The 16,266-nt window shown below is 46.8% G+C and overlaps 1 protein-coding gene across 10 annotated transcripts in view; it reads left to right on the top strand.

Moving 5' to 3' along the window:
* LOC121300389 (unconventional myosin-XVIIIb-like) overlaps positions 1-3,484 on the top strand; it is a 38,354-nt gene extending 34,870 nt beyond the window's left edge. For 2 of the 10 annotated variants that reach the window (XM_041228977.1, XM_041228976.1), the window contains exons 43-44: positions 1,246-2,409; positions 2,980-3,479. In XM_041228977.1, coding sequence (XP_041084911.1) covers positions 1,246-2,404 — 1,159 coding nt within the window. In that variant the 3' untranslated portion in view covers positions 2,405-2,409; positions 2,980-3,479. Of the gene's footprint in view, positions 1-1,245; positions 2,418-2,979 lie in introns of those variants that run through there. The other 8 variants (XM_041228979.1, XM_041228983.1, XM_041228986.1 and 5 more) reach the window with 6 other exon arrangements.
* The last annotated feature ends 12,782 nt before the right edge of the window (positions 3,485-16,266 follow it).

Below are 16,266 nucleotides of genomic sequence, written 5' to 3'. Positions count from 1 at the left end.
TCCGGCATTAAAAGGAATGTCATATGCAAAATCTGTTCGGTCTTGAACAAAAAAGATTACACGGTGACCTGTTTCAAGCACTCAAAATTCTAAAAGTTATTGACAGTGTCGACCCAAGGGACTTTTTCAACCAGAAAAAAGAAGGAACAGGGGTCACAAATGGAGATTAGACAAAAGGGCATTCAGAACAGAAAATAGGAGGCACTTTTTTACACAGAGAATTGTGAGGGTCTGGAACCAACTGCCTAACAACCAAACGAGCAAGATGGGCCCAATGGCCTCCTCTCATTTGTAAACTTTCTCATGTTCTTATGTGTGTGCTGCGAGTGCAGTTCGGATCGAAAACTTTTGTTTAGCCTGATTTAACACAAAGTGATCCTGACATACAAGAAAGATATTGTTTTACAGTGTAACACCTCTTATTAGTCAACTAAAAGCAACTGCTTAAGAAACATGTTTATTCATTTATTTTGTGGTACTAATTTTAGCAGTTAATTCAACCTAATTAAACTGTTTGATTGGCTCATTAATTAAGAATATTTTTACAGTGCTCTCATACGTACGCATAATACAGATACTGTGAGTGTACCAGCAAGTAGGATACCTAATTGTCCAACGCATTTTCCGAGTACTTTTCCCAACTTTACAAACTATGTCCCTGTTTCTAAGACACACCCTTGGTCATCCCTTGAGATGCTCATTACATCAGCTTGATTGCAGTGGACACAAGTATGTCCCAGGAAGGCAGTACTCTGAGTGAAGCAGGTGCCTGGTATCAGTATTCAGTCCAGTGCTCGAGTCTCTCTCTGTCTGGCCCTGGTATTAGTCAGACAGACAGGATCTCCTCCTCCTCCTCCTCTGTCTAACAAGATTGATTGCCTCTCTCCCCGGGACTGAAGGGGATGCGCTCTGCCTTTGTTACCTGAGATCTATTTATATCTCCCTGCCCCTGGCTCTTCTAGTGAGCCGGCCTCTCCATTGTCAAAAGAAAATAAATAACAACAACTCTGTGATACGATTCCACAAAATAAAAAGGGAGCATTACCATGCCAGTAGTCTGGTTTCACTGCAGTCCATTTACACTCTGCTGTTTTTTTACCAATTCAATTTCCATTATAGTTTTTTGTGAATGCATGTGTTCATGTATTGATTTAATCTATGCACTGTGCTATACCTCTGCGTACCCTGCTACACCAATCCTCTGTGCCTACAGTGATGAGGCTAACACCCTGCTCCTCCTGACAGGTCGCTCCCCAGAGACTCGGAGGGGAGCAGGCCGGGCTCCTCGCTCAGCGTGCTCAGCCTGCGGAGGAGGGAGCTGGGCCAGGACCAGGACAGCCAGTCACAGAGCAGCGTTGGGGAGGGAGCCAGGCGTAGAGTCACATCGCCCCTCGCAGAGTCCACCAGCTCTACAGGGTCCACAGAGACAGAGGAAAGGGAGCGGGCCCCCAGCTCGCTGGCACTGTCAGAGTTCCTGGAAGAGCTGCGTCGCAAGCGGGGGAGCGAGCGAGCAGACCACGGGAGTGGAGTGGGGCGGGAGGGGGGTGGCACGCTGCCTATATACCAGACTACAGGGGCGTCAGTGCTGAGAAGGCGTGGCAGCTCCATGCATGAGCAGGAAGACGTGAAGAGTGTGGGCTCAGAGATGTCCTTCAGGCCCACCTTCTTCAGACACACCTCTGAGCCTCAGGATGCCAGCCAGACCGCTGCCAGCTCTGCCCTGAGCCCTCGCATGGCTCGATCGGCCAGCCTTAGGTCCCTCCCCGAATCCACAGGGGATCGGAGGATGACCCGATTCAGCTCCTGTGAGGCCCTGTCCCCCAGCCCTGGCACCCCCCGCCGCACTCTTCCCATCCTGGAGGCTGCTGCAGAAGAAGCAGAATCATCCTGGCCCCTCTCCAGGGTCCTGAAACCAATCCGGAAGCGCCTGGGGCTGTCTATTGCAGTGGAAGAGGACGGGGAGGAGGTGCAGCTGGGGAAGGAGCCGCTGGTCTTCAGAAACCGGAGGCTGAGCAACCTGACGGATGAAGACAAGACGGTGGAGAGCAAAGGAGATGACATGGAGCCGGAGATCCTGCCTGCCATCCGCAGGGCCCAGTCCACCAGCAGCCTGGCCCGGAACGGGGTGGAGCACAAGGAGGGCAGGCGGACACTCAGCGTCCATTTTGGGGAGCTGCCCTCGCCCAAGACTGTGGCTCACAGAGGGGGCTCTGACTCCGAATCCGACTCTGAGGGATCCACTGTGTCGCTCCATAGCATAGAGAGTGCAGGGGCCAGGAGAGCGCGTCCCAGCAGAGCTCAGGGGGAGCTGGGGGAGGAGGAGATGCAGCAGCAAGAAGCAGAGGGTCATGAGAGAGATGTTAGCAGCGTGATGAGGAAGTACCTGTGCAAGAAGGACAGCTAACACAGGTGAGCCGGTCAGTACAGTCAGAACTACCCTTATTAGCACAGTCTGAACTTGTGTGAGCCTTGACAACATATATCTGATTCAGCCTACCCTTTAGAGAACCATTCAAATTATATTTGAAAGAGCAGCATTTAGGCAAAAGAAATGAACAACCTGGTGCTGGGAGAATTCGTTTTTTGGTAATATTTCAAATAAAAATATACAATTCCATGGTTTCTCTTTTAGTTATCAAGAAGACAACAAAACTGTCAGACCATTTAAGAATTCAAATTTGTCTCGCTTGGCAGCGATGATCCCGTAGGAGCCCCCAAATTGCATCTGATTTGCAACCCTCAGGAAGAACTCAGACAATAAAGGCCCTTTTCCAGTTGACAGCGGTTTTGTTAATAGATCTCACTAGGAGATATTATCAAGCTGTGTTACTCAACATGAGAGCACTCACGAGACCGTTATTAAACAGCTCTGCTTTCTGGTTTGGCAGATTAAACCACTGTGAGAACAGACGCCCCAGCCAGCCCCAATCCTTGCGTCGAACCTGTCCTGAACCCTTCCTGTGTTTTTTCATTCCACAGTTTCCATGGAGCCGGACACGGACCTGCCCAGGGCAGAGGATGAAAGCACGCCCCCTTGTGGGAGCCGACAGTAGTTTGTAAAGAAAGAAAAAGACAGTTGATAAAAAAATGGAGTTTGTTAAACAGTGTTGTTTGTTTGGTCCCTCTGTGTCTGTCTTATTAATTCAGTTCCTGGAATTGCCCAGACATACTACACACTGCATCTTGCATGAAGCTATGAGCAGACAGGAGAGTGATAAGCTTACTGCATTCCATTCCGATCCCTCAACAGAGATACTAGCCTCTCCAAATTCCCATTAAAAGGGTTTACCTTTTACCACATTGCAAACTGTATAGTGGATGCATGGTAAAGCCTAGATAAGCATTATAAAGATTAGTCTAACCCTATGTTGCCCAAAGAGAACACCATTCCTACACCAAACACAAAGATCTGCCTGGCAACACATCACGTGTTGCACATGTGGCATTGTGAACACACTATGCTACTGAGGGGGTGGCAAATTATAAAGCATTGTATCACATGTGTGATACACCATATGGGTATTGCAGGGTTAAAGACAATACCATTGTCATTGCTGACACTCCAGCACTGCTCCCCTGTGAATGCAGACACAGAAAGCATTGCAGCACCAGAGCGGGTGCCTCTGCCATATAGGTGCCCTACGTAGTCACAGCCTGTCAGCCGGGCTGCGCATTGAACTGGCATTCCGGGCGCTGATGCACTCTGGGTAAAGCACGCACCTCTCTGTGCCCTGCCTGTTGGTCTAGGGGGGAGGGGATGGGATAAGGCAGAGCTTCAGGTTCAAATTGAAAAAGGACCACGCTCTCGTTGTCTCAGTGCAGATTCCTAGGTTGGCATACATTACACTTCACTGCATACCGGGTCCTTCACTGTTAGATGTTTTGCTGTGGAAGTCAGATAATAGGAAAGAATGAATACAATTATACTTGCCTTTTTCACTTTGAGCTGGGAATGTTTAACATGCTCCATTGTTCTTTCTTTATAGAAACACTAGGAATTATTTACCAGCGTTTTGTATTGAAAAGTAATAAACTAGATGCCTGGGGAACAGCTGTATCTAATAACAGGTCTTTGCAAAACTGATCCAATATGTGAGGAAATACAGGCTGCTTTTGATTGAAATCTGTTTCATGCTCATTATCAGGGGACTGATCGATGAGCTTCCTTTATTAACAGGAACAGGTGTGCGAGTGTCTGTGTGCACAGTGAAAATAATTCCTTCCAGAAACAGCTCCTTTAGCGTTGGGGGCTGTGACCCGTTGCCATGGGCTGTCTGCAACACAGTGTTGACCTGATTTCTAACTCATCCTTCATATTAGCTGCTGGACTTGACAGGTGCTTTTTTAAAACATGAACTGAAGCTGTGCTGGTTTGTTTGCATGCTCTGCACTGTGGTTACTGGCTCATCGAGAGACATGGCACGGGATCAATGCAGTATCCCCTCGTTGAGGCTCGAACCTCCAGTCAGTCAGCCAGGCACTTGAGAACGCAGATCAGTAGCTTGCACTCCAGTGCTGCCAGTGTACTAATGCTGGAGTGGAGTCCGAGGTACACAACTGCCACTCATTTGAGGTGCAAATACTATTGAGAACCCTTAAATTCTTAATTGTGCATTTCTTGCAAAAAATGCATTAAAGTCCTGAATCTGAAATAATCCATCTGTCTGTCTCTCTTCCCAAAGTAGAAATGCACATCCCAAATGTTGATATGAAAAAGCCCTGGGAGCAGCTGTCTTGTCTTTGCTCCTGGAATCACTGGCATAGCTCTTATAAAAAGAAGGAGAGCAGCTTCAAAACCTCTAAACAGTATGTGAATCACACCAGCCTTTGAAGAAAGAGTCCAACTCCTGGCACGCCAGCCCAGGATTACAAGCTGTTTCTTCTGGACAGTCACTCCCTTCAAAGACAAGCAAGCTGGTGAATGAACCACTGTGAATCACTGAGAACATTGGGGGGGGGGGGGGTGTATGTACAGGATGAATAATCATGCTTGCCACTGAGAAGTCAGATCTCTACAACTGAATGTGTAGAACTACATTCTACATTCAGGAGACAGCAGCCAGAAGGGTGATAGGGATCTTCAGGGAGGAACTGCAAGGTGAAGCATAGGTGTGTGAAGAGATGTGTGAATGCCAGATGCTTCTCTCTTTCCGAGTTCTCTGGACAGCTGTGCATGCCAGATGTTTTTCAATGGTCAAGGATGCACAGGACAGATGTGCCAGCCTGAGGTTCCCTGGTCCAGAGCATCAAAGAAGGTTCTTCATGAGATAAAGGCTTTCACAGAGCAAATGAATGCAGATTCTTTTAAAAACTTTGCAGTTTGCAGCCTGGTTTTAGGTCAGTACTGTAAGCCCCCTGTGCACACGTACAGACTTCCAAGGAGGCTATAGTGATGCCACTCCAATCAATTTGTGACCCTCTTTAAAAAATGACGACCTGCTGTAAATGGTATCTGTGACTTCAATCAGAACCGTTTTGCAGCTCGGATCTTTAGTTGACCCCTTTGTGTAATGCTGTGCTGTACTTCGTGCGCCTGGCCTTATTGATAATGCAGGGAGCTCCTCCGTGCAAAAGCTTTCAAAACAGGTCCCATTATTTCTTTTTTTTTTTGTAGCGCTTCTTGTGGAAAGAGTCTAAGGTCACTTGCTGTTTGCCTTTTTCCTCATTAGAAGACTTGAGAAAGAACATTTCAGCCGGTGAGTGTTTCTCGTTCAAGTGGTCTGAGGCCAGCTCATCAGAACAGAGCTTGATGGATATACTGCAGCCTGTGATTCTGTAAGGACAAGCGTCTGGCTGTACGTGCCTGGCAGTGTTCGACGCGACTGCTGGGCAGAGCACAGGGCAGGCCAGCTAGTCAACCAGCTCTGGAGAGAAAGATTCCGCGCCCTTAATCGTGACCTTCTCTGGGCACGCCCGCTGGTCCCTGAGCACAGCTTGGCAGTAGCAACAGCAGCTGATCAGATGAGTAGCTGGGAAAATGAGATCTGAATATTCAAGAGAAGATTTCCCCTTCTATGCCAGGTCGATGAGACAACGCTAGGAGATCGATCTTCCATTCTTTCAAGCACTTTGTCAAGGCATGGCTCTGGATAAACAATACTGCAGGTCAGCGAGAACAAAGAGGAAAAGAGAGAGAAGGGAAGTCGAGCAGGGTAGTTTATAATGTACAATACACACACTGAACTGCGCTCACACAGCAAATTATTAAAGGCTTCAGGTCTCTGTCAAAGCACCACGAGGTACTCACTGCGTTAAAAGAACTGAAGGATGCCTGTCAGGGGGTGGTGTGTTTCTCTCTCTGTAATAACCACAATACCATCAACTGACAAAGATCATCAGAGCTGTTCTTTCCCTTTTGTATTTGTTTTCCGCAGTCCCTGTGCCTGAGCTTGCACTAACGAGACAGGCAGTGACTGACAAGCAGACTCCCTGCAGAGGGTCTGTTATTACTACTATCAACACTAGCGCTGGCCCTCCTTTTCCTGTGAGGAAGGTCGCTGGTTTCTTTGGCATTTTGATCATTGACATTTTTTGTGGGTTTGAACTCTTTGCTTTTTTGAACTCGCAGCATCTTTCCCTGAGCCAACCCTGGCTCCTCCATCCCCAACCAAAATCATCTCTGGAGAACACTGTCAATCTCATCTCCACTGGGGTCAGTCTGTGTTTGCGTGCTGAAGCAGTGGGAATCAGAACCACGGACTGGGACTGGATGAATTGATGTTGGGTTCATTTCTCTAAGAGGCATGTGGATTCCGTACACCCCATTCGGAGAGCGGTGGAAACGCTACAAACAAGAAATGGTAATTGCATGGAAAGCTGCCAAAAACCCATGAAAGATTTACGCAGGATTTCAAGGGTCAGCTTCAGCAATTAAGTTAAAACAGGAGTCTGCTACTGTGCTGAGCCAATGCAAACTCTGCTCTGCTAAACCATCTCCACTCTGCTGTCTGAGCTCAGCTGTATCGATACTCTGATAACCCCCTGCTTGCTCCTGCTCCACTTCACATCGACAGAGACGTCAAGGGAGATGCATCAGCTCACTGACAAAACAGGCCTCCGGTGCATTAACCAGCGAGGCTTTGTGAACGAATGCTGTTGTAAGTACTAGAAGGCATTGAGACTGATTCAAAGGAAAGTGCAGGCTGCTGGCAGCTCTGAATGCAGTGTCTTCGAAACAGCCCACGTCGTGTTCCAGGGAGTTTCAGAGATTCAGGGCACAGGCATGATGGATGTTGCAGATCAGGGAGGCTGTCTCAGATGACAGATAGCAGAGGGTGAACGAGACTGCAGTGTCAACCCTGTCAATCTCAGTTCAGAGGGGTGTGCAACTAACTGCTTATAACCAAGAAAACAACATAAACTGCAGTTACAGTGAAAACAAGGGACAGTCTTGATAGAAACAAGAAGCAGCAGTTTACTGCAGATGTGCAGAATTCCGGTTCCAAAGTCCGGATCCCTTCTGGTCTTTGTTCCAGCTGTATTAGATTAATCGATTTATTAATCCACGATAGCTATAAAACTTGGAGCACCTTGTAACTCCAGGACTGGATCTGTTTGTTCTTTTCTGGGGGAGTTTTCTTTAATAGCCAAAGCCACAACAATAAAATAAATCTGCCTTGAGCTAATATCATAATATCATAACATCATAATATTTTAAGGTATGCTGTACTGCCTCTTTCAAACTGGAATTGAACCATCAGGATTATTTTACATGTGTGATCAGTTCTTAAAAAAAGGAAAAAATAGAAAATCAAATTCAATGATTCAGGATGCTGATCAATGATCAAGGCTATTTCTCACCGGGGTGAGGATTTGAGGATTTGCGGGGCGAGAATTATCATGTAACACCGGCACTGGCTGCTACACACACACACACAGACACGCACACACACACACACACAGACACGCACACACACACACACACAGACACGCACACACACACACACACACACACGCACACACACACACACACACACACACACACACACACACACACACACACACACACACACACACACACACACACACACACACACACACACAGACACACAGACACGCACACACACACACACACACACTGACACACACACACACACAGACACACACACACAGACACGCACACACACACAGACACGCACACACACACAGACACACACACACACACACACACACACACACACACACACACACACACACACACACACACACACACACACACACACACACACACACACACACACACACACACACACACACACACACAGACACACACACACACACACACACACACACACACACACGCACACACACACAGACACGCACACACACACAGACACGCACACACACACACACACACACACACACACACACACACACACACACACACACACACACACACACACACACACACACACACACACACACACACACACACACACACACACACACACACACACACACACACACACACACACACACACACACACACACACACACACACACACACACACACACACACACACACACACACACACACACACGCACACACACACACACACACACACACACACACACACACACACACACACACACACACCACACACACACACACACACACACACACACACACACACACACACACACACACACACACACACACACACACACACACACACACACACACACACACACACACACACACACACACACACACACACACACACACACAGAGGCTGGTTCTCATACCTGGAAGCACTTCTCTTGTCTTTAGTGCTACAAGGATAAGTATGCACCAGCATGCTCTCCTCTAGACACACAACGTTACCTACTCTCTCGTTGCGGTAATGAGGAATTAATAAACTGATGCATCTCAATAACGAGCTCTGCAATGTGCTTAACAGTATTTGCAGCGCAGACTAATGGGCATAGCGTGGGGCCCCACCGGCATTGAGAAAGACACGCACGAGGATGTATATAGGAACTATAGCACGCATGACCTCACTCACTCTGGACGCGGGTTCTTGTCTATTAGTTTCATGCATGTGCCTCTGGTGCATTTGTAAATGTTTCTTGATGAACTGATCGTGCTCCCAGGGGGCAGTGCTCCTACCATCCCTGCTGCGGTGTCTAACAGGCGTGAAATCAGCTTCCATCGCCCTGCTGGCCTGCCTTACACGTGCCCGGAGCAACTGCAGGTCGAAAGATAATGAAAAGCAATTACAGAGCCACAGTGTCAGATCGCTAACAGGAGATCAAAGTGTATTAAAGAGTTCACTGAGAGACGAGGCGATCTCAAACCGCACTGCCTTCATGCAATACTTATGAATGACTGAGATTCGCATCCATTTTCATATGGAGGAGATTAAAAATGCAAATCAAAGAAAATGATCTGGAATGAATCAGCCTCAGCAGCAAAACACCTTCCCTGTCCCTCCTGATCACAGAGAGTACATGCTGCCGCTGTGAAGAAACTCCTGTCCAGCCCTGTGACAGTAAATACTGCTAAATAGGTTTTTACTTTCAGACTATTTCAAATGAATGTGCAAAACGTCTCCTCACTCCAGTCCTTCTAGAATCCTTAAGATCCTAAAGCAGTTAATTATGCCCTTGTACCTGTTCAACTTGTTGTAGAACGAGCCTCCAGCTGCCCAGCCCTGCTCTATATGGGAAATCACTGCCCTCATTCAATGTGCAATAGCTATCATTACCACACAACTGCTTGCATAATGAATTTACAAAAAGCATGAGCAGAACTACCAAAAAATACATTGTATAAGTACTATAGTAATTATTTACAGTATTAATGCCACTTCAGTCTTCAGCTGCACAGGGCACAATGGAGACAAGATAAGGCTTTTAAAAGTTGGAAGCAATGGAAGGGAGGACAAGTTCAAATCTCATCTTTACCACAAACTCCACAGAGCGATTCTCTCGTGCTAGTCATCCCCACCCCGCCGTTACTCTGTCCCGATTGGGACAGGGGCGGATTTGAACCCTTGGTTGCCCGCTCTGAGTAGGACGATCCTGTTATTTTATGAAGCTCTGCCCGGCTCTTTAAGTTCAGTTTAATGGTCAATTGTTGCTGCCTCTGTGGATTTGGAAGAGTGAGCTCCCGTGCCGAGGAGAGGATGATTCAGCTGGGATGATTCTCACACGCACCGAGCCACTGCCTGGGAGTGAGGACACCTTCCTTACCTCTGTAATACCAATCGCATGATAGGACAAGGCATTGCATTCTCAGTGCATCACTCTCTCTTCGTTATGCCACGAGGTGGGGGTGAAGGTGCAGAGTGTGCCACTCTTATAAAAGGTTACCATAGCAAAAGAGTTGCATGGTAAAACATAGGTAAGTATTGTAAACGCCAGAGAGGTAAATGCAATGAAAAGAAAGGACTCTGCCTTAACAATCATGTCGCTGCTGGTTTTCAGCCAGAAAGACTTCAGCTTCAATAGAATCTTTTCAAGGACTCCTGACTGAGTCGCATATGGATCCCAAGCTAGTCATGTAACAATGATTACGCGGATAACTCAGTCACAAACACTCTTAATTGAAACCCCAAACTTAACCCTCATGAATTAGTACAGGTTGTTTCACAATGCCAGTCTCCCTCAAGCTGTATCACAGTCACAGCAATGGCTCGATGGCTCAATGAGTTTTTCTGCAGCAAGCAGGGGAAAAAATGACATCTTGCTGGCTTTGAGTATTAGCCACTGTAATTACTTACCGCAGATCAGAAATGGATTGTGCTCATTGCAGTTGAGGGCTGTGGTTTCAGTGCAGCTAAACTGCAGTGCAGGGCCAGCTGTGGCTAATAGAAGCAACTGAAGGTGTGCTCTACAGACAACCCCTGCTACTTCTTCAGTCCATTCAGACAATCTCAGTGTCAGTACAATGCACTTTATATAAAGAGATATTTCTTCACTGCCACGAGCCACGAGCAACAAGCTAGTTCACAAGACAAGTCCCTCACTCCCTCTGTCAGATGTATTTTTAATGCCATCAACTGCAACTGTTTGTGTAGTCCATTTCTGCAGAATTCACATCCATGGAATTTAATAAACTCCTAACAAATCACATCTAAGGGAATCTACTCAGAGGTGCAGAAAGGAGCAGTACAGATGCAGTGATATTAAACTGCAATTACGGTAACAAGTCTCTGGTTCAATGCAATTATACACAGGTTGCAGATCAGCGTTACAGTTTTATATTAATTGTATTTTCTTTTCAATTAATCTGTGGTCTCTACTCATTGCAGTCATTTATACAAGCTATTGAAATATTTCCAATTTGATCACTGGCTGCACTAGCAGAGACAATTTTATTATTATTATTATTATTTTATTATTATTATTATTTATTATTATTATTATTATTATTATTATTATTATTATTATTAAGCATGTTGTTAACAGAGATAGGCTGCTGGAGAGAGAAATCGCCTCGTTTACTAGAACACCCCATCAGGGAATACTCTGGTAGAGGAATCTCAGTCTAAGCTCCTCAAAACAGCAGCTCATTAAATGAACACACTGCAGATAGAGTTCGACAAGCCCTCACGCAGATCCTGTCTGACAATCAGGAGTCTGCTTCATCTACATTTCAAAATAACCTCCACCAGCAGCCCCTCCCCACAGGTCAGTTCAGACTCATCTCACTTCTGAATCGAGCGTTTTACCTGTATTTAGATCAGAGCACTGTCATGCTGAAATATTCAGCAGCACCAAAACAGAGTATTGTCTGGGTCACCACAGCAGGTCAGACCAGAGGCAGACAGAGGTCTGATTCTTCAAGCTCGCTGGAGAAGTTCTCACACAGATATCCCAGTGTCCGAGAGGATATTGCTGATCAGTTGCGGACTGGTTCAGTTTATGGAGCCGAAGCAGTCTGGTTTCCTTTACAATATTCCTTCAGAGCAAACCAAATCTTACTGGGGGGGCAATTAAACTCTAGCCTAAGTGACAGCAGCTACTGCAGCTGTTTCTCACGAGAAAGGGCTGGCTCCTCTGCAGCCGTGTGCCCTGACCCTGACCCCTGCTGTCGTTCTCAGGAGTCTCCAACCTTAACGAGTCTCTTCTTGTCTGTCTCAGCAGCGGGTGCCTGGTGTCAGCCTGGTTTCAGCTTGGTGTGTGCCTGGTGTCAGCAGGGTCCCTGGGCTGACAGTCTCCATATGCAGCCCCTTAGAGAGCCAGAGCTCACATCAGCCTGGCCGCTGAGGAAACATGACACACCGCATTAACATCAGGGCTCCAATCAGGAGTGTCCTTCCTGAGGGCAGCTGAGACACGCTGAGCACAGGCACCGGCGTTCACCTCTTCAGAGTGCATTCAGAGGGGCCCTGGGGAGCAATAATAATCCTCCTGGTGTACTGGACCCTGAGACTGCTGACTGGATCTCTGCTCAGACTGTCATGCCACCATTATAATACAAAGTATACAGATGTTTCGGACGTGCTCATAGTTACCCTCAATACCCTCAGCTATATGAGGCCATTGCTGGATACATCTCTATCTCAAACAGGCTTGCTTTCTTCTGTAAAAAAATGAAAGATGATGATAAAGAAATGAAGTCAACCTCTCCCACATCTCCCCTGTGTGACCTCACTGCTGAGGGGGGGGGGGATGTGCGGTATTGTTGGTAATTACCTGCCCCCCCCCTTCCTGGTGTCTGCAGTCAGATACAATATCATTTACAGTACCAGCTAGAAGCAGCGTGCTGCCGCCCCCTGCCCCTCTCACCCTCAGCCCCTCTGTCGTGTCTTGGTGAAACCTTCTTGGGGATTCACTTAACTGACCAGCTTTGCAGTCCCTGAGTCCACTGGTTTGCTGCCGAATCTGGACTTTTCCCATCAAACCTTCCTGACCCTGTTTCACTCTGCTCTGCTTCAGCATTAATTATGCTGCACCTTCTTCCTGTTGTATTTTAACAACCCTTTTTAATTCCCTCAAGGCTTTCCTGAGCTTCTGTAATAAACGTCACAGCGGCTGAGAGAGGGAGGGAGAGAGGGAGGGGGTGAGGGGCAGGTCTTAGTTGATAGTTTGCTTTTGTAAGAAGACAACCACCCTTCTCCAAGGAGATGGTACAGCTCAGGCCAAAGAGAGTCAGGGAATCATGCGCTGCCTGCGGACTTAACCCTTCACCTGCCTGTGAGCACGGTCCTGCTCCTAGCTTCTTAAAACAATAAAGCCACATTCCCCCTCTGGGTGGCGCTGTGCGCTCTGCCATTCAGGAAGTGTTAAATCACTATGAAGCAAGCGGTGATGCTTGGTTAGCTCCCTACTGTAACCTTTTCAGTGCAAGAAAGAAGAAAAACTATCCATCTTTAATGCAAAAAACAAAGCAGAGAAACTGAGAAACATCTCTCCTGATACTGGCCTTGCTCAGTGGTTGGGGTGCTGAGCTGCAGTGTGGAAGGCAGTAGGTTTTCAGTAGATAGTATTATGCAGATTTCTGTGTAAACAGTGTGTAGTGACCATGCTGTGAAAGTCACAGGTATTTTCAATCCCTTTATTCACATTTTAATACTTTTAGGGACTTTTTTTATGGCTGCAGCCACAAACATCTGCCCGCCAGCTTAGGGATGCATCAGCTTTGCTAATTAGCATTCCGTACATACATGTGTGCATTTTTAGCCAAATTAAATGCCACTCTCACTGCAGCATGTGGGAATGTTAATTACAGCAGACTGTTTAATTGAATATCCTTTTGTCAGGAAATTGGATTTATCTGTTGAGTGTTTTGCACAGAGGTAAGCTGCAACCGAACGGCCAGGCTGTGTGCTGTAATTGGAGTAGAATTATCACCTGTAAAGCTCTTTATATTCCACAAAGCAGAACAAAGAGATCGGATATTGGAAAGTGGAGCGTTGCAAGTGCCGTATTATGCGCTGTTATAATGCTGGTGTTTGTATGTGGTGCTTGAGAATTTGAGTGCTTTTCTCCAGTGCTGTGTGATGCACTGTCATTACAGATTCAGACCCCTGTTGTTAAAAGCTCTAGAAGCACACCTGCAGACAGGCATAGTGGCTCAGGTGCTTGATTTCAGTTTGCGAGCCTGTCACAGGGAGCATGGTCAGCTGTATAGCCCAGCAGTCACAGGGAGCAGAGCTAGCTGTATAGCTGTATCGAATGGTTGTGAGCTGTATAGCACAGCATAATAAGTGAGAATGGTACTCTACACAGCCTCCACTGAGCATGATCAGCACAGCTCCTATACCAGCTGGATGCAGTCTAGCCTCTCATGCACTGAGCTGCCCACTCCCTTGCTGATGGCTGTCTCTCTCATTGACTGGAAAGAGCTGGTGCTCAGCGGTCCAGAGCAGAGAGGGCTCTGCCTACCTTGTCCTGCATCCCACACTTCATCAGGGCTGTGCTCTGCTCTGACAGATCCCTTTTTCATCTCCATCGCTCCCTCTCTCTGTCTCTCTATTTCTTGTTCCCTTGTCCTCCTTCTCCCTCTCCCTCTCTCTTTCTCTCTCTCTCTTGTTCCCTGTCCTCTTTACCTCTCTCTCCCTCTCCTCTCTTTCTCTCCCTCTCCCTCGCTCTCTTTCTCTCTCTCTCTCTTGTTCCCTGTCCTCTTTACTTCTCTCTCCCTCTCTCCCTCTCTCTCCCTCTCTCTCCCTCTCCCTCTCTTTCTCTCTATAAGATCTCATTCCAGGACTGCCCGAGGGAAGGAGAGCTGTGGAAATGTATGCAGAATCACATGGCTCCTTTCCCTCCTTTGCTGTTCATGTGTGCTGCAGACACTGGAGAAAGAACCAGTTGTGCATTTCACATTTCAAATTGTGCAAATGGAACAGAGCAGATAAGAAAGATTATAGAAAATAAACTGTCCCGTGCATCTCTATGAGAAGTAACCATGCAAGAACCTAATCAAACTCAGGGTTCAGTATTAGCTGGCCATGTGCCATGTGTTCATTTTGCATTCGGAACTGGCATTCACACAAAGCACAAGGTCAACCTCTTTGAAGGCTCTGTGTTCTGTTCTGCACTCTGTGCAGAGATGCTTCTGCAGAGGCCTTGTTTTAGTGCTATTGACATCTACATAAGAAGATAATAATGCACTGTTTCCAGCCCTTTCCTTCCGCGAGAAGCGATCTGTTTGTTTTGCTGACAGAGAGACACTGTGCTCTGAGATTTCCAGGCCAGATTTCATCTCACAACAGCTATTCACAACAGAGATTCAGCTTTAGTAATTAATAATAAGAGGAGCGTTTGAATTGCCTCAGCAGCAGCCTGGGTTTTAATAAACGGGGATTTTGGTTTGCAGTGGACTTGCAGAGCGACCCGGTCAACGTGAGCTATCTATAATCCAGACTCGTCTTCTTCCAGTGGATTTTTTGTGTGAGATTTTTATTGATAGTGGAGCGTATCATTAAACTGTATCGCTACACTAGTTTCTTTTAAAAGCACACCGCCTGCTTTCACACTGAGGTTTGCAGTTGCTGTTTTATTCCCCCCACGCAAGCAAAATAAAAATCATTTAGGGCGTCCTTCCACCCACAGAGCTCACACAATCCATTAAACTACATCAGCAGCTAAACTCGGAAACTGCAGCGGTCTGGTACAGACAGACAGACTGGGTTGGGGGTTTGGAGTGCAGAATTGATAGTATAGGGGTGTCCTGTTCCCCTTGTCTCTGTGAGCTGAGTTGGGGGTTGGAGTGCAGAATTGATAGTATAGGGGTGTCCCGTCCCCCTTGTCCCTGTGAGCTGGGTTGGGGGTTGGCTGGAACAGCAGAAGAGCCACAGTATTGCCTGACACCCATTCCCAGAAATTCAGGGTAACAGCACTGAATAATAGATTCTGATTAAATCTTTATACTGTAGAGCCAGATAGTATTAAATACTGAAAGTTATATTGAGGAAAAATGTAGTATAGAGGCTGTCATGTGGGTTTGCTGCTGGGAAGAGCGGGCTTTAGAAAGAGAGTGACGCTTATAAACACAAACTGTCACACGTTTGCATTTCTATATTTGTGGGGACTTTTCATTGACACTCACTATATTTTTACTTACTGTTTCTAACACTAGTCAGACTCAACTCCACACAGAGTGAAACTCAATATTTTGGCACAACGTCGTTTTTTCAGGAGTTTCTATCTTTGCGGGGACATTTTCTCAAATTTTGTCTGCACATTGATAGTAATACCTTCCCATCCCCCCCCCCCCCCCCCCCCCCCACACACACACACACACGCACACACACACACACACACACACACACATACACACACGCACACACACATACATACACACACACACACACACAC

The sequence above is a fragment of the Polyodon spathula genome, chromosome 25, assembly GCF_017654505.1.
Source record: "Polyodon spathula isolate WHYD16114869_AA chromosome 25, ASM1765450v1, whole genome shotgun sequence".
Taxonomy (NCBI): domain Eukaryota; kingdom Metazoa; phylum Chordata; class Actinopteri; order Acipenseriformes; family Polyodontidae; genus Polyodon; species Polyodon spathula.
This window is presented reverse-complemented; position numbering and strand designations above follow the sequence as displayed.